This window comes from Cajanus cajan, chromosome 3, assembly GCF_000230855.2.
Source record: "Cajanus cajan strain Asha chromosome 3, NIPB_CcT2T_4, whole genome shotgun sequence".
Classification (NCBI taxonomy): Eukaryota; Viridiplantae; Streptophyta; class Magnoliopsida; order Fabales; family Fabaceae; genus Cajanus; species Cajanus cajan.
The window spans coordinates 70,225,836-70,243,780 of record NC_138519.1 but is presented as its reverse complement, the minus strand read 5'-3'; the positions used below and the strand labels follow the sequence as shown (position 1 = coordinate 70,243,780).

At 36.2% G+C, this 17,945-nt stretch overlaps 2 protein-coding genes and 1 non-coding gene across 4 annotated transcripts; all 3 read left to right on the top strand.

Annotated features, from left to right (window-relative positions):
- Nucleotides 1-816: 816 nt before the first annotated feature.
- Nucleotides 817-1,695, top strand: LOC145956437 (uncharacterized). The gene has a single exon (XM_083072034.1). The coding sequence runs from the start codon at nt 817-819 to the stop codon at nt 1,693-1,695; it is 879 nt and encodes a 292-aa protein (XP_082928160.1).
- A 5,913-nt stretch (nt 1,696-7,608) lies between these two features.
- On the top strand, nt 7,609-8,705 carry LOC109791317 (transcription factor bHLH162). Of its 2 annotated transcripts, none has more exons than XM_029269842.2 (3): nt 7,609-7,856; nt 7,932-8,270; nt 8,347-8,705. In XM_029269842.2, the coding sequence occupies exons 1-3, from the start codon at nt 7,737-7,739 to the stop codon at nt 8,410-8,412; spliced, it is 525 nt and encodes a 174-aa protein (XP_029125675.1). In that variant the 5' UTR covers nt 7,609-7,736; the 3' UTR covers nt 8,413-8,705. The 2 variants fall into 2 exon arrangements, with proteins under 2 accessions (XP_029125675.1, XP_020206198.1); XM_020350609.3 differs by having other exon boundaries at nt 7,623-7,856; nt 7,944-8,270.
- A 5,144-nt stretch (nt 8,706-13,849) lies between these two features.
- On the top strand, nt 13,850-16,756 carry LOC109791322 (uncharacterized). The gene is made up of 5 exons (XR_014432598.1): nt 13,850-14,041; nt 14,130-14,255; nt 15,498-15,673; nt 16,014-16,042; nt 16,517-16,756. It is a non-coding gene; the product is annotated as an uncharacterized LOC109791322 (transcript).
- The last annotated feature ends 1,189 nt before the right edge of the window (nt 16,757-17,945 follow it).

The window sequence follows — 17,945 nt, the reverse complement described above, 5'->3', positions numbered from 1 at the left end:
ACCGAAACGGCTAATTACTGCTATCGAGTGATGCCCTTCGGATTGAAAAATGTCGGAGCTACCTATCAGAGGTTAATGAACAAAATTTTCAATAATCACATTGGCCGAAGCATGGAGGTGTATGTCGATGACATGGTGGTGAAGTCAAGTACCGTATCGGCACATGCACAAGACTTGGCCGAGGTGTTTCAGGCCCTTCGGCACCACCAAATGAGGCTCAACCCCGAGAAGTGTGTGTTCGGGGTCTCAGGCGGTAAATTTTTGGGATTCATGCTATCCAGCCGAGGCATTGAGGCAAATCCTGACAAGTGCCAAGCCATTCTAGATATGAAAAGTCCAAGTACTCTGAAGGAGGTTCAAAAGTTGGCAGGCCGGCTCACCTCCCTCTCTCGGTTCCTCCCTTGCCTGGCCGAGATAGCTAGGCCTATCCTTCTCTTATTGAAGAAGACTGAGCGGTTCAAATGGACCCCGGTGTGTGAGGCATCATTCCAACATTTCAAGGAACGTCTTAGCGCACCTCCGGTCCTTTCCAAGCCAGTTGCCAACCTCGACATGGTTGTCTATTTAGCCGTATCCGGCACCTCAATTAGTGCCGTTCTGATTCAAGAGAGGGAAGATGAACAACAAATGGTGTATTTCATTAGTCGGACACTACAAGATGCCGAACGGCGCTACCAACTGATAGAAAAGGTAGCCCTGGGGCTCATTTATACTGCCCGATGGATCAGGCAGTATTTCCAAAGTCATAAGATCGTTGTCTGAACTGACTGTCCTATCGCGAAAGTCCTAAGAAAACCGGAAATTGTCGGCCGAATGATGGCATGGTCGGTCGAGCTTTCCGAGTTTGATGTGTCTTTCGAAGCAAGGGGCCCCCTCAAGTCACAGCATTTAGCCGACTTTGTTAACGAGCTCACTCCCCCGGGTTGTTTTGAGAACGAGCTATGGACCATGCATGTTGACGGTTCCTCTAACGCCCAAGGAAGTGGGGCAGGGATAATTCTGGCTAGTCCCTCCGGCATCACCGTAGAACAATCCCTCCGTTTCGGCTTCCGAGCCTCTAACAACCAAGCGGAATATGAAGCATTGCTGGCTGGGATGCGGTTAGCAACCGAAATGGGTGTCAAGAGAATCGTATGTTGGACCGACTCTAAGATCGTGGCCGAACAGGTCAACAATAATTTTCAAGTCAAGGACTCCAACTTGTTACAATACTATCACCTCTTCCAGAAGCTCAAGGATGATTTCACCGAGGTACAGATACGACACGTCCTGCATAACAATAATGAACGGGCCGATCAGTTAGCTCGGCTCGCCAGTAGCCGAAAGCCAGGGCAATTGCGAACAACCATTCACCTCGAGATTCCCTCTCCTAGTGTGATGGGAGAGTGCATGGCAACCGATACTGAGGCACCGACCTGGATGACTGCCATCCGGAATTTCATCGTCCTAGGGGAGGCACCAACCGACCCGTTGGACGCTAAAAAATTGCGAACGCAAGCGGCTCGGTATTCAGTAGTGGCTAACGAGCTGTATCGGCAAGGATTTTCCACCCCGTTACTCAAATGTATTGACACCCATCAAGCCGATTACGTCTTACGAGAAATACATGAGGGCATATGTGGTTCCCACTCGGGCGGACGAACCATGGCGGCTAAAGTTTTGAGAGCTGGTTATTATTGGCCGACTCTGAAATAAGATTGTGCCAAGTTCGTCAAGAAATGTGTACAATGTCAAAAGCATGGGAACCTTATCCACGCCTCGGCTGCCGAGTTGTAGAGCATCAGCTCCCCGTGGCCATTCTCCTTGTGGGGAATCGATGTACTTGGGCCTTTCCCCGTGGCAAAAGGGCAAGTCAAATTTCTCCTGGTTGCAGTAGATTATTTTACAAAGTGGATAGAAGTCGAACCGCTTGCCTGCATCTCCGCAACCAATGTCCAGAAGTTCGTCTGGAAAAATCTGGTTACCCGATTCAGAATCCCGTATGCCATCATTTCGGACAATGGCCTCCAATTCACTGACAAGAGGTTTAACACTTTCCTTGAAAACCTTGGCATTCGGCACCGGTTCACCTCAATCGAGCATCCCCAGTCAAACGGGCAAGCCGAAGCAGCAAACAAGGTTATACTTACTGAGCTCAAAAAGCGTCTCGGTGCGACGAAAGGAGGATGGGCCGACGAATTACCAGAAATCCTTTGGGCATACCGATGTACACCACAATCAACAACCAAAGAGACACCCTTTCGCCTGACGTACGGCGCAGACGCAATGATTCCGGTTGAGGTAGGAGAACCCTCATTCCGACGACAGCACTTTCATGAAGAATCCAACAATGACTCGCTCCGGTCTGAGCTTGATGTCCTAGATGAGGTACGAGAGAAGGCACAAATTGTGGCCGAAGCATGCCAACAACGCATGAGCAGACGCTTTAATTCCAATTTAAAGCCGAGGACATTTCATGAAGGTGATCTCGTCTAGCGAGCAACCGGGTCGGCCAGGCGTAACCCTTCCGAAGGAAAGCTATCTGCCAATTGGGACGGACCGTTCCGGATACGACATGCATTACACAACGGAGCATACAAGCTGGAAGAACTGTCCGGAAAAGTCATCCCAAGAACCTGGAATTCTACGACCCACTTGAAGACATACTACAGTTGAATTAGATTTTGTTATGCCTAAACAATGTAATTGTATCACGATGCACTCTTTTCCTTTACTGATCTTTTTCCCCCTTATAAGAACGTGAAAATGGGTTTTTGGTCGGCAAGGTTTTTAACGAGGCATCAGTTTATTAATGAATACATTTTACACTTCATATTGTCAGATATTTGTTCGCAACTATTTTCAAGTCTTCTCTCCCGAGATGTCTCTCGGCCAAGGATGTGGCTTTAATTATTTTCAAGTATTCCCTCCCGAGATGTCTCTCGGCCAAGGATGTGGCTTTAATTATTTTCAAGTCTTCCCTCCCGAGATGTCTCTCGGCCAAGGATGTGGCTTTAATTATTTTCAAGTCTTCCCTCCCGAGATGTCTCTCGGCCAAGGATGTGGCTTTAATTATTTTCAAGTCTTTCCCTCCCGAGATGTCTCTCGACCAAGGATGTGGCTTTAATTATTTTCAAGTCTTCCCTCCCGAGATGTCTCTCGACCAAGGATGTGGCTTTAATTATTTTCAAGTCTTCCCTCCCGAGATGTCTCTCGGCCAAGGATGTGGCTTTAATTATTTTTTCAAGTCTTCCCTCCCGAGATGTCTCTCGGCCAAGGATGTGGCTTTAATTATTTTTTCAAGTCTTCCCTCCCAAGATGTCACTCGGCCAAGGACGTGGCTTTAATTAGTATTCCTTCCCGAGATGTCTCTCGGACAAGGAAGCGGCTTACATCACTTGCATTTTTATGAAGACCAACAGTTACATCAATATGTGACGACAAGAGTAAATTCATTAACAAAAAAGGCACTACCGGCCAAGCGTACATTCAAAAAGGGCACTATCAGCCCATTAATACATGAAAGAAAAAGAAGCTTAAGACCCTACTTCCGGTTCCCCCTGAACCGGGCCATCCTCAGGCGCAACCTCCTCGTACGCCGTTTCCTCCTCATTTGGCCCAGTTGGCCGCGCCGGGGCTTCTTCATCGGCTGGCTAGCCGGCTGGAATAGAAGCCAGGTCCACCAACTTCCCTTGGTAGAAATCCTTGGTCATGTCCAAATGGAAGTCAGGGGGAAAGTCCCCAAAGTAGCTGGCTTGCCGAGCCACCTGAGCAAAGCCCGCCTGATGCTGAGTGAGGACTTTGTTGCGTGCCTTCTCCCTGTAAGCCCCGAAAGCGACTTTCTCAGCATCCAGCTCCTTCCCTAGATCAACAACCTTCTCAGTCTCATTCTTCAGGGCAAGTTCGACACGCTGAACCTTCAAGGCAAGGTCGTCGGCGGTTCGCCCCCGGCGGTCCATTTCGGCCTGGAATTTGCTGTTGGCCGTTTGGGCGTCAGTCAGCGCCGCCAGCGTCTTTCGAAGAGACTTCTCTTGCTCAGCAAGCTGCCGACGCAGTCCATCGGCCTCGCCGTTCGGCTCCGTGACGATGCTTTGCGCCATGGCCACGACGCGTACTTGGAACTCACAGAAGAAGCTCCATTTCTGAGCCGCAGTCATACGGCTCAGCATCCCTTGACCTGCCTTGGAAGCCAAGTCTTGACTCAGAAAATCCTGAGCATTAACATTGCCGGCTAAGAAACTTGGCGCAGCCAAGCCTTCTGGCATAGGAGGACCGGCCACTCGGCACTGCTTAGTCCGACAGCTCTCTTCCTCGGCTCTTGAGTCGGGCCTTCTTTTTTCAGGCTGAGGCCGAGTGGGCTTCTTCGGCCTGACAGTTGGTCCTGCCCCGCCACCTTGGACAGTTGGCTGATTCCCGCGCACGCCGGCCGGGGCCTTGTTCCCAGTGGTCGCAGCCACTTGGTTCCGGATCAGCGTATGGATGTCCAGATCGTCATCTCCATGATCCGTCATTATACCTGCACATCATTAGTCAAAATCAATGATAACGCAAGAATTTAAACAAGTAAGAAAGGTACTATACCAATCAGTTCTTCAACTACGTCGGCCGATTCAAACAATCGGACCAGAGGACGGCATGGTAAAGGCCGAGGCAACTTCTCCAAAAAATTCAAGCTAGATCTCTCCTCCGGGGACATGCGAGACTTCGACACCGTGTCATACTTCCTTGGCTTCCGAGTCCAGTACAACGGAAAAAGAGAGTTTCCTTCGGTATCAAAGAAATATTTATTTCCCGTCTCTGGCCGAATCATCACCTTCATGGACCCCTCTTTGAATTTCTTATAAGAAGTGGTAAAGGGTTCTAGCAAGCAATCACTGTGCCGATTCAATGACAACCATTTAGCCTTCTTAGTAGGCCGAGACGAGTAAAAATATAAGAATAGGTATGGGGTAGGCTGGAGGCCGAGAGCCAGGCACAACTGTCTAAACCCTTGCATGGCGGCCCAGGTGTTGGGATGAAGTTGACTCGGTGCCACGTTAAGAAGCCGAAGTATACCCATGAAATAATCATCAAAAGGAAAGGATATCTTCAAGTCCCAAAACATATAATCGTATACGTAAAAGAAATCGTATTTGGACGACCCTCGGCTCAAGTACACGAAGTCTGGGTTTGGCCCCCCATCACCTCGGCACGGCTGGAAGAAAATGGCAGAGGGTTCCTCATCCTCGGGAAAATTTAAGAATTTCACAGCCGATACAAAGTTCACAAGAGACTTTTTGTCAGTATATCGAGAGTACACGCTACCAACCTCACCGTGCACCCACGAATACCCAGGGGTCGATATAGGAGCAAAAGTCCTTGACGATCCACCTCCCCGGCTTGGATGATCATCGGACGCTATAGCCGAAGAAGAAGCACTCCCACTCTGCGACCGGGAGGACCCTGAAGCGGACTCGGCATGATCTTCCCCATTCGAAGCCGATGCCGACGCGACGTCTCGGTCCGGTGTCGCTCTCAGCCTAGATTCCCCTTCGTCCCCGGAGGAGTTAATATGAACAACATTTAAATTTGCCATCACGTACCTGATTGTTGAACTTGACCTATCGCTGTTGAAAAATATTTGCGCACCAACTCAGATGACTTCGGCTCGGAGCAAGCAACAAATGCGTATCTTTGGGAACCCTCTCCACGTACCTATTTATAGACGTCCAAGGCCAGTACTTCAAGAGTCACACCTCATCGCATACCGTTGGATCATTTAGATCCAACGGTTCATGATGCGCAACTTTTCACATGCCCCATTAATACCTAACGGTTATAACCTTTGAGATTCCGACAACGTTTACAACTTTTCATCTTATGTTACATAACTCCTCGCACACGTCATTAATGCCTAGCAGTTACAACTCTTCACGTTCCCACGATTAATGTCCAACGGTTACAACCCCTCACATTCCACACCCAAACTTAACTGCCACAACTGCAAAGTCACTTTTACCCTTTACGTCGTCATACGCCTCAAGGCTGGGGGGCTTGTGTACCGGGAGGACCCTATCGGTCAAGTGGACCAACACGTGCCGTTTCGTCAGATACCCATGCAAACTAGACTACCCAGTCTTGACGTTACCATCGGCACGGTCTGTAACCGAAGGCCGAGGGCACTGTTATACTAGTGTCGGCTCGGCGCAAGGCCGACACGAGTGGAATCATAATACGTATCTATATTGTATATCGGTTCAGCCAAATGTCAGCCGAATGGAACAACATCAAATATGTCTCGGCCCGGCCAACGGCCGAGACGATCAACACAGCCTTACCCTGTCGGTTCGGCGATATGCCGAAGAACAAAGCAAGGATTATAATACTGATCATGGTTAATAGCGGTAAGCACATGATTAAGACACAATTGGCTGATTAGGGCTGTATTACCTAATTTGGTAAGATTAGGAGAGGCCCACTACTGACAAGGCCCACCTGTAATAGTATAAATAGGTCACTTATATCGAGGTACGTCACTGTTCATTAATTATTGTGAGAAATCCTGCTTATACTGACTTGAGCGTCGGAGTGCCTTTTGCAGGTATCTCCCCCTTCTCCGAAGTATATATCTGAAACTCTCGACCGGCCCTTCCCCACAGAAGACTACGAGTGTACCCTCAGACAGGTACATAAGAGATGAAGATACAACAAATATATATAATTAATATGATAAAAATTTAAAATAAAATTTAAGTTTTATATATTATTTATTTTTAAAGTTGTTAAACTTTACAATTTTTATATAATAATAATTCTTAAAAGATAAATCACATTTCTTAAGTTCAAATAATTAATAATTTATATAAAATTAAGTCTCATAAAAAATGTTATGAGTCTAATAATATTTATAAATAAGTTAATTTTTTTTAGTTTTTTATAATAGAATGTTAGATAAGTCTTTAGATAAGAATAAATGTCGTTGATTCTCTTAGCTCATGTTTAACTTATTTCAAAAATGTGTTTAAATTATGTCAAAAGAAGTGCCAAGAAAAAAATCAATTGAATTGTAATATATTAAATGCATCTTTGACAAGAATTATGTTAAAAACGTGCATGTTTTATACCTGTGTTTCCGTGCTTATTCATAACAAAGTCCTGTAGGAGTGATCTTCAATTAATGTCATTCACTACTTCAGAACAGTAGGTAAAACGCTGGTTTTATTTATTTGTAATGTGTACATCTAAAAATTGTTGCAGCTGAAATTCCTATATTGCTGCTGCTTTTTATCAACGAAAAATCGAATATTAATAGAATATAAGAAATATTCTATTATATTCTTATATATTTTGCTGTTACGGACATTTCTTTAACATTGATGGAGGTCGAATAGTAAAACCACCTTAATTTTGATTAATTAATTAGGGCATTTATATTTAGTGTTCAACGTAGGATATATTTATACATGTAGAAGCAAAATTAAAAAAAAAATGTATATTTCTTGAATATAGAGACAGTCAAAGACAACATATGTATAGCCCGAAACTTTTTTGTATAGCCTGATACTAGTCCGACAAAATGGTACCCCACCACATCTCATAACACATAACCTTTGTCAGTAGCATCTAATGATAACTTGCTTTTCTAAAAGCCACTAGAAACTCCATATGTAACTTGTAACACTTATCTGAGAAGTGTTTTTTTTTTATATATATTTATGAAATGTTGAGTATTTTTAGCTCTAAACCAGGTTGAACTATTGCATCCTTTAGGGATATCAATGGAGAACAACCCTAGTTCATCAAAAAGTGATAGAAAAATGATTGAGAGGAACAGAAGAAATCAAATGAAGGCTCTTTTCTCCAAGCTCAACTCAGTTGTGCCTCATCAAAGCTCAAGGGTATTACTCTACTGTCTACTCTTAAATATACAACCAAATGCTCTTATATGCACACAAACGTTTCACTTCTATTAGAATCTTTTGCAGGAGGCAATTTCACGACCGGATCTGATAGATGAAGGCACAAACTACATCAAGAGCTTACAGATTAAGTTGGAGAAAATGAAGGAGAAAAGGAGCAACCTATTGGAAAGTAAGATGTCAGAAAATGCTAGCATGAGTATGGGGTTGAAGTCTCCACAATTTAAGATCCAACAAATGGGTTCAGTCTTAGAGGTTGTTCTAGTAACTGGGTTGGATTTTCAATTCATGTTCAATGAGACCATTCGTGTTCTTCAAGAAGAAGGATCAGATGTTGTTAATGCCAGTTATACGGTTATTGAAAATGAAGTTTTTCATACAATACACTGTCAGGTGAGCTATAAATTAATTCCCCATATGCCCTCTGCCCTATGAATTATACGTAACTCGTTTGCATTGCATTTTATAGGTTGGGGAATCTGCAAATGCAACTTTGAGGATATCTGAGAAACTAAAGAAGTTTCTGTATCATTAATTCCAGTTCCTTTTATGGTGAATTATGTCAACGTTGGGGGAAAATTTAACCCGATCATATAACTCCAAGAGAGTGGCACTGTTTTATCTAGTAAGCAAATTCATATTCACTGTCTTGTTGGCTTTGCAGATTGTGCACATGCGTGGAAGTTGCAAAATCTGATGAAATGGTTGTTTAGTTTGTTATATGATTAGGATTAAACATGTTTCCGATTCCTTGAGGTCTATTTGAATATTTTTTTCATAATTAAAAAAATAAATAAATAAATAAACTTTTGTGTTTACTATTAATAACAGGAATTATCTTATTTAATATTCATTTTTTTTTACAATTTTATCCTTATAATCTTTTTTTACAAAGCAAATATTCTTTTTATAAATTTTTTATAATCACATGTATTTTTAATAACTATTCGTTATTATATAATTTTTATTATTTATTAGTGGTAGGACTAATATAAGATAAAATTAGTTTATATATTAGAAAAATATATTTAATATGAGAGAGTTTCTACATATTAGTTTATGCATAAATTAAATTTAATATATGAAAAAATTTATTTCATTTTTCATTATTATTTTTTTTAAGTACTCATAGAAAAATTAATTCAACTAAATCTTAAATCTCTTTGGAAAAGAGAAAACTAACATAATAACGAAGGAATATTGTTGGCAATAATGAATCTTGAGAAAATGCATACATATTCATGAATTTTTGTCCCAAAGCCCTTTATGTTTCCTAAACAAATTAGATGACATATGAAAATCACGTATTTATGAATATTTTATTCTTCCGAACATTCTCGATGTATAAAATCAAAAACTACTTCTAACCATAAATATTTGGTGTAAGTAAAACTCAAACCTAAAAAGTTGTTACATATAACTCACATAATGGACAAATAAATCATATATAGATCAATATAAAATAAACATTTATTGATATTTTTTCAACTTTTAATGACAATTTTTATCTATTATTACAAATCAATTTTCTTAGAAGTCAATGTGTGGAAAATTTGCATTTTGCAAGATGCAAGATCTATTAATAAGAATTTGTGTGAGTATTACTATTTTCTTATCCATTCAAGTAGATATATAAAAATGAACATAAATTTATATATATATAATTGTCTCCATTATTAAGATGCATGTTGAAAATGTCCAAAAGCAACTCATGAGGACTTAGACTCAAAGTAGACAATATCAATATTACTAATGTGGAGACATATGTGTATTGGAACCCCAATGCATAATAAGTGGTATCAAAGTCAATGATTGACTAGGTAATGGGCCCAACAAGTATGATGGTTGACAAGTAGATTAGGGTAAAAGATATCCTTGTATCAAAAGTTTTCCTAATGATATGTCCATGTATGAAAGATAGTCTTTTTAGTAACATGGAGGATTATGAGATGTATCCCGCTATCGTGAGTTAATAATGGAGTAGTGATGTAAGTACTTAAAGTGTGAATGGGCTCTATGGGTCACCATTGAATATACCCGCTGACTAGTTTTTGTTATAGAGAGATAAATTATGGTCCCTTATTTAAAGGGAAGGTTGTTAGGATTCAATAAAAGTATCACATCGTTATTACATTAATGATCATGTATATTAATTGATTTAACCGTTATACTTGATGATATTACATTAATGATCATGTATATTAAATTTAAAATGATTTGAATTTTTTTGGATATGTTATCTAATAATAAATATTTACATACATTTTGAATATCATTTTATATATTAAAATAAATTGATATGATGAACTACAAAATAAATTTAGAATTGTATGTAATGTTGTATACTTAATCTAATTAGTAATATTATCAAGTACAATGGTCGGATAGATTGAAATTGCATTCTATAAAAGTTATTGAATGTATCATTTCACTAATTCAACGATTAGATCGAAAACACTCACTTTTAATATAAAATTATTGACTGGTGTAATAGGAGGGAACCACTTACTCTAATAATAAGTCTATTTAGACTTACTTTATTCAATAAATCATGTTTTACATCAAATTTTTCAAACGTTGAATTAAAAATTACTAATGTGTAGGTTAAGTTTGCAACATTTTAAAAATTTTGAAAATCATTTGATAATCCGTTTCATTAATTTAAATTAACAAATAATCATAAAAAAATTATACATTGATTTTAATTCAATGATTAAATCATCGAAATTTGTTGTAAAGTTAGAGTTATTGAGTGGAGTAAGTATAGGTAAACTACTTATTGTTAGAATAAGTAGATTCATCCTTTTATATATACCTACCTATCTATCTATATATATATATATATATATATATATATATATATATATATATATATATATATATATATATATATATATATATATATATATATATATATATATAAGGAGGGATTTACTTGCTCTAAGAAAATATTTGATATGCGAAATATTTTTACTTTCTTGAGAATCTTAAATTGAAAATCTTGACTTCCTATAATTAGTTGTTATTTAAAAAAAAAGATTTTGTTTCTCGAAAACCATTTTTATCCCACTTTCTCACAAAAATATTTTTATAAGAGAGGTGAGAATCCAACTTTCCCAAGTTGGGAAGAAAATGTTATGTGTATAAAAAGATCATAGTATTTGTTTTTAAAACAAAAATATTTTTTTTTCTCTCTCTTCTTCTATTTTTTTTTCTCCATCTCTATCTGGCTCTTTCTCACTCTCACTCTCCTTCTCTCCCTGTCCCCCTCTCTTTGTCTCTCTCTTCCTCTCCCTCTCTTCTCTTATTTCTCTTTCTCACTCTTACTCTCACTCTCACTCTCACCCCCTCTCTCTTCCTCTCCCTTTCCCTCTCTCTCCCCCTTTGGCTCTCCCCCTCCCTCTCACCCTCTCATATCTCTATTTTTTTCTCTCTCTCTCTCTCTCTTTCTTATATTTCATTATTTATTGACTTTGTCAATTTTAATAATATTATTAAAGTTTATTTTATTTCAATTTAATTAATAGTATTTGTTAATATTCTTATTCTTTTTTATTTTTTAAATACAAAATTTTAAAAAATAAAAATATGTTTATTTTCATCAAGGATATTTTTATAAAAAAAATATTTATATACCAAAAAATATACTATTATAACTAAATATAAAATTTTTAATTCTCGAAAATCTTGTACAAATATTTCCATGAGCTTTTATGAGTAACCAAACATGTTTTAGTTATTCCTAGGAATCATAATTTATCAAGAATCATGATTCTTAGGTATGAAAAAACTTATCCCCTACAAAATGTCCTCTAAGAGTAAATATACTTAGACTTACTCCACTCAATAATTCATATTTTACATCAAATTTCAATGATCAACTGTTGGATTAAAAGTTTTTAATGAATAGATTAAGCCAGCAAATTTTTTAAAAATTTGAAAGTTATTTGATATTTTATTTCATTAATTTAAATTGACGAATAATCATAAAAATATTTTATACATTTATTTAAAAACTTATATAAAAAGTATTAAATAATTTTCAAATTATTTAATTTGTAAAATTGATTTATACATTAAGAATTTTTAATTTAATGGTTGAATCATTCTAAATAGACATACTCTTGAAATAAATAGATCCCTGCTCATATATATACATACACATACATATATAAATATATATATATATATATATATATATATATATATATAAGGTTTAGCTAGTGTTAATTTTTTTATTTTAGTCCTTAACCTAAAATTTTTATCAAGTTTAATCCACAAAATTTAAAAGGAAAATTTTCAAATACATATGTAATGAAAATCTTTGTGACGTCTTTTTCATAATGAAAATTATTGTGGACATGGACGTAAATATAAAGGATCAAACTATGTTAAATAAGTTTTGTGTAATTTCTCATTAATTTTATGACATTTTTATGTGTACTCTCATCATTCTTGTGAGGATTATTTATTTCTTTGGGAACACTTTTTGACAACAAAGTTATTTAAAACTCTGTACCAAACCAATAACATACACACCCGATCGTTAATTCTCTTTTTGTGGGTAGCTGAGAAAAGCTCACTAAGTTCCACATCATCACGACTAAGTTTTAGGCATTGCCAAAAAAGGTCAACACTTGTGTACAAAGATCACACATCGTATGATAATATGAAATAAACAACGAGTGCTTGGGGAGTAAGCGCATAGGATGTACCAGCATGTGACCTGCAATTGAAAATGTGGAGTACTCAACCTTTCTGAAGCTCAATAAGTTTTATTATGGGACAAAGAATTTGATATTCACCCAATTGGCATAAAACCTTTCCAAACTGGGTTTAAGATCCGAGTATCATCAAATATTGGTCAATCAGAAGGATAGGCATAAAACTACAAACCGAACCCACCAAGGACACTGTGAGTGGCTAGTTATGCCATTCAATTAACTAATGCACCCCAGAGCTTGCTTTTTCAAGGGCTATTACGAATATTTGTTTTTATTTTATTCAATGACATTCTGATTTATAGTCAATGATCACTTGGCAGAACATTTACACCATTTAGAAGTTCTAGTCATTTAACATAAGCATTCCTTGATTGCAAAATTATCCAGGTGCACTTTTGGTCTCACAAAGGTTGATTACTATGTCGTGTTCGGATCAGGTGTGGCCATGTATAGATACAAGCTGTCTTGGATTAGCCAATTCCTATTTCTCTTAAGTATTTCTAAGAGGTTTCTTTGGTTTGATGCCTACTACAGAGGAGATTCCATTAAGTTTTATGCTTCTTTAGCAACCCCCTTAAACTGATTTTCTCAAGAAGGATAATTTTGCATGAAGTAACACTTGCATCACTTAAAGAAAACAATTACAACAGCTTGTATGCTAACTTTAGATTACTCCAAACCTTTTATTCTTAAAACCAATGTTTTTAGTGGTATATATTAAGTAGTTTTTGAGCCAAGCATTCAACATACACTACAAGAAAAATAACCTATGCCTACAGACACTTTTACTTATAGACCTGAATTAGTGTAGGTAAAACTATAAAAAAAAATTACCTACAAATATTTAATATAGGTATACTCAAAAATCTATACCCACTTTTGTTTAGTGTAGGCAAAACTCAATACAACTTGAAGTTCTTCTACCAACAAATTGTCAATGTAGGTAAAAGCCTTCAAAGACTTATGGCTACTACTATTTTAGGTAGGTAAAAAATTTACAAAATTTATACCTATAATTATTTAATATAAATAAAAATTCATGTAAAACAAATAAATAATTATATATAAAACTAATTAATTTCATAAAAAATTAATATCAATACAAAATATGTAATTAAAATAAGAATTAAATAATTAATTTTTAAAAATTAATTAATGTATAAAAAAGAAAGAGAAAATAATAATAAAATAGAATTATGATTTAAAAATAATGGAAGTACACTTTAGCGTCTTCCCCTCATCGTAAAACCGATGTAAACATGAAGTATTCTACATCGGGTTTCCTTAATTTTAACCGATGCAGAATAGTTGAGCAATTTGTCTCCTTTCCCTTTAGTGCCTCCGCAAACTTTCGCACACGCTCATCTCCACTGGAAGCACAATACCTTTAGGGCGGCAGCGGCGGCGGCGGTGCTTCACCTTCTGCCTTCCCCTCATCTCGTAAGTCTTTTAGCATCGAGAAACTCCCTTTTTCACTCTTCATCGTGCTTCGCTCGGCTTTATTTATTTATTATTTATTGCCTATTAGGTTTCGAGTTCGCAAACTAAATTTCTTGCGTATTTGCATTTTTCACCGGGAATCGGCTAAACTCTAAACCCTGCCACTTCTTTTCTTCCTCTTCCTTCACCAGGAATCTGCTAAACCCTACCATCGGTGAGTGTCGCCGAACCACTTCCGCTTCTAGATCTGTAATGTAGGGTTTCAATTCCAAAAGGAAATTGTTCTTTTCTGCTTCACTCTTTTTTTTTTCATTCTTAATATCGTTGTTTAAACGAGCTGTTTGGTGCCTGTTGTCTGATTCTGGAGTTTGTTGTTGTGGTGTGTTTGAATCGGCGTTCCCTTTCATTGTTTTATTTAATATTTTTGAGGTGGTGAGGGTGAGGGGTTTGCGTTTTATCTGGATGATTTGAATGTTGTGAAGCGCTTAGTCGATTGTTAAATTCGATGTAATGTGAGAAGTTCTGCTTGGAAGATGTGGATCTTCGTTGCTGATTGGTTATGTTTAGCTTGCAATGGTTTCAATTTGTTGTTTGATTTGAAATGTTTCAGGTGCATTGTGTGAATTTGCCGTTTATCCTATTAGTTAGCTGGTGATACTGATTTTAAAGAATTAGCTGATTCTTTCTCTTTCGGGGGTTGATAACTGTAATTTCGTTATTCGTTTTGAATTTATTCACCTCTTCCATCTTAAATAAAAAGAGTAGCACTATGAGAAGCTATCTAAGTATCTACGTATTATGACATTTGGATTTTTTTGAAAATCCGAATGCCGATATTAAGCTGTTGAACTTCTGGCTTCTAATTGTTTTCATTCATGAGAAAGGCAGTAAGGGTGATGTTAATTGTTAGGGGAAAGTGGAATAAAGAAGGCCAAAAGAACTTGCACTCACCCCTCCATATTGATTAAATAATCCATAAGAGAATTTTGTGTTCTGTTTCTAATTGTTTTCATTCATTAGAACTGGCTTCTAATTGTTTTCATTCATTAGAACTTACATGTTGGAACTTACATGTTGGAATAAAAATAGTTACATCATATGTCATGGGTTGACCCATAATCAATGAACAATTGGTTTGTGTTTTAAACCAGCTTCAAACAGGGAACTGAAGAGTATAGCTGTTCATTTTTCTGCTGTTTAATTTAGTGGTTGAACCATATGACATCACGACTACATATTTATTTATTTTCAAGGCACATAATTTGTAAACCAGTCATGAAAAAATGGACTTAAATGCTTATTTACCCTTGTCTCTTCTGCAACTTGCTTTAACCATTGTTTATATTGCTGGGGGAGTTTTTGCTGCTGGTTGCATTGGTAAATTATTTATAAGGAATGTTTCTTATTAGATGTTAAATTTAAGTTTCCTGCAATATTAATTTTTCTTGTTTAACAGAGGTTTCATGTTGGATTCTTACTGGAGAATGGCAGACTGCGGTCATCAGATCAAAATATGTCCAAGTATTACTTAACCAAGATATGAGTTTTTTTGACACTTACGGAAATAATGGAGATATTGTGAGTCAAGTATTGAGTGATGTGCTGCTCATTCAATCTGCTCTCAGTGAAAAGGTATGTTGGGCTCTTCTTGGGTGTATATTCACTCCTTTGTAAATTTGTTATTCTTTCCAGATATATTCTTTTAAATTTGTTATTATTTCCAAATAATATTGGAAAAGTGTGTTGTGCTCTTCTTGTGTGTATATTTACTCCTTTGTAAATTTGTATTGACTTTTGATGATACAGGTTGGGAATTATATTCATAATATGGCAACGTTCTTCAGTGGTCTTGTTATTTCTTTTATCAATTGTTGGCAGATTGCAGCTTAATTAATTACTTTTTAATTTTATAGTATTATTTCATCCTATAAGATCTTCTGTGCTCACTTTTAAAGATTAATCTACATTGCAGCTTAATCTACATTGCAGCTTGATCACCAGGTATATACGAATCTATATCACTTTTATTCTATTATTGTTTTTTAGCTTGTTAAAAATTCAAGAGAAAATAGTATATATGAGTTTTTTATGTCAGTCTATCACTAGTTTATTGAGGCCATTTCACTCAAATTTTTTTCCAGTTTATTGTATCAAATGGATAAGAGTTGGATACATGACAACTCTCTAAATAAAGAGAAGTACATTAGAGGGGTTCTAAATTTTCTTGATTTTGCCTTTGCTAAATCTTCCAAGGATGGTTATATGAATCTGATTTGCACGATCTTTTTTTAAATTTTATCTTTCCTGTTTCCCCACCAAATTTATTAAGTGCTACACAAATCTTATGCTTAAGTGTTGTGGAGAAATATTATCTTTCATGTTTTAGTAATTAAAATGCATAATTTAATGACATAGTACATGATGATGATAATTATCTTAGCGTTGTAAACTTGACATCTTTCATATTTTTTTTAGGGTTGGTGAAAGATTTACATGCAGTGGATCAACATAGATGGCAATACTTACAGGATGACATTTATCAATGCAATATGTTTTCCTTTTTTATTTCTAATTAGCAACTTTAATATCATGAATTTGTCATTTTTATAACATAGTTTGGATACTTATATGTCTAGCTCTATGAACAATGATACTTGAAATATAATACAAACATGATGTTTATAATAACATGATAACAATTACTGGTTGTTGACATTGATATAGAATCTCCATATTAGACTAGTATGTGAATAAGTAAAAATTTTCATGTTATTTTAATATAGATCAAAAAACAACTTTTGTCAAATCATCTACTTATCTTTTCCTTTTTTTTATGTTTTGTATATATAGTTTTTATTATTTAATGAAATTTAGCAAGAATAAAATATTAAATTAAATATATCAATATATTAGTTAATGAAATTTGACTTTTTTTTATACTTTAATGTCATTTTTTGTATACAAGATAATAATAAAATTTGAACTACACTTCATATAGAGTACAGAGATATTATATATATATATATATATATATATATTTATTTATAGGTACAATAATAATAATAAATAAAATAAAATACTTTTACCTATAGTCAGAGCATGTAAGAATAAGTTAATAACTTTTACCTACAGTCATAACATGTAAGTACAATTTAATGGTGTTTACCTATAATAAGGAGTGTAAATATAAGTCAATGACTTTTACCCACGCATATTGCAAATTGTAGGTAGCTCTTATAGTGACAGTCAAATGTAGTTGTAGGTAAAAAATGTCTGTAGGTAAAACTTATAGTGATAGGCTATTAGTTGTAGCTATATGCCCCCTCAAAGTTGACAACTTCAATGTCTGTAGGTTAAAGTCCATGATACCTTTACCTATGCAATTTAGATTTTTAGTGACATTTTATGCGTGTAGGCATAAGTCATTTTTTTTGTAGTGATATTGCATATTTATGTAAGAAACTATCCCTTAAAATGCAAAAGGAATCAACCTATTCTTGCAAATTAGATGTTATATGTTGGAGATCATACATTAATGTAAAATAAGATCATAATAGTGTATATAAGTGGAGAATAATATTCATCTTATAAGTTGATTTTGTAAAGTTGATTTAAGCTCTTAACCCACTTTTCTTAAAATGGTCTCAGAGCATATTAGAATCTATCCAAGTGATTCTTATTGTTTAGCTTATTAGACCATCCACTATCAGGTGATTATCAAACCACCCATAAATGCTTATATCCTAGTGATTATTGATTGTTAGTAGGTTTATCAAACCACCCGCTATCAGGTAGTTATTGGACCACCCGCAGATGTCCAGTCCTGCAAATTTCATGTTTAAGATGTTTAGTTTTTGGCATGAGAGGGGTGTATTGGAGATCTCACGTCATATAGGAATAAGGT

Coding starts and splice junctions, on each gene's coding strand:
- LOC145956437 (XM_083072034.1), top strand. CDS start 817: ATGGCATGGTCGGTCGAGCTTTCCGAGTTTGATGTGTCTTTCGAAGCA.
- LOC109791317 (XM_029269842.2), top strand. CDS start 7,737: ATGGAGAACAACCCTAGTTCATCAAAAAGTGATAGAAAAATGATTGAG. Junction 7,857..7,931: donor TGCCTCATCAAAGCTCAAGG/GTATTACTCTAC, acceptor CACTTCTATTAG/AATCTTTTGCAGGAGGCAAT. Junction 8,271..8,346: donor TTCATACAATACACTGTCAG/GTGAGCTATAAA, acceptor TGCATTTTATAG/GTTGGGGAATCTGCAAATGC.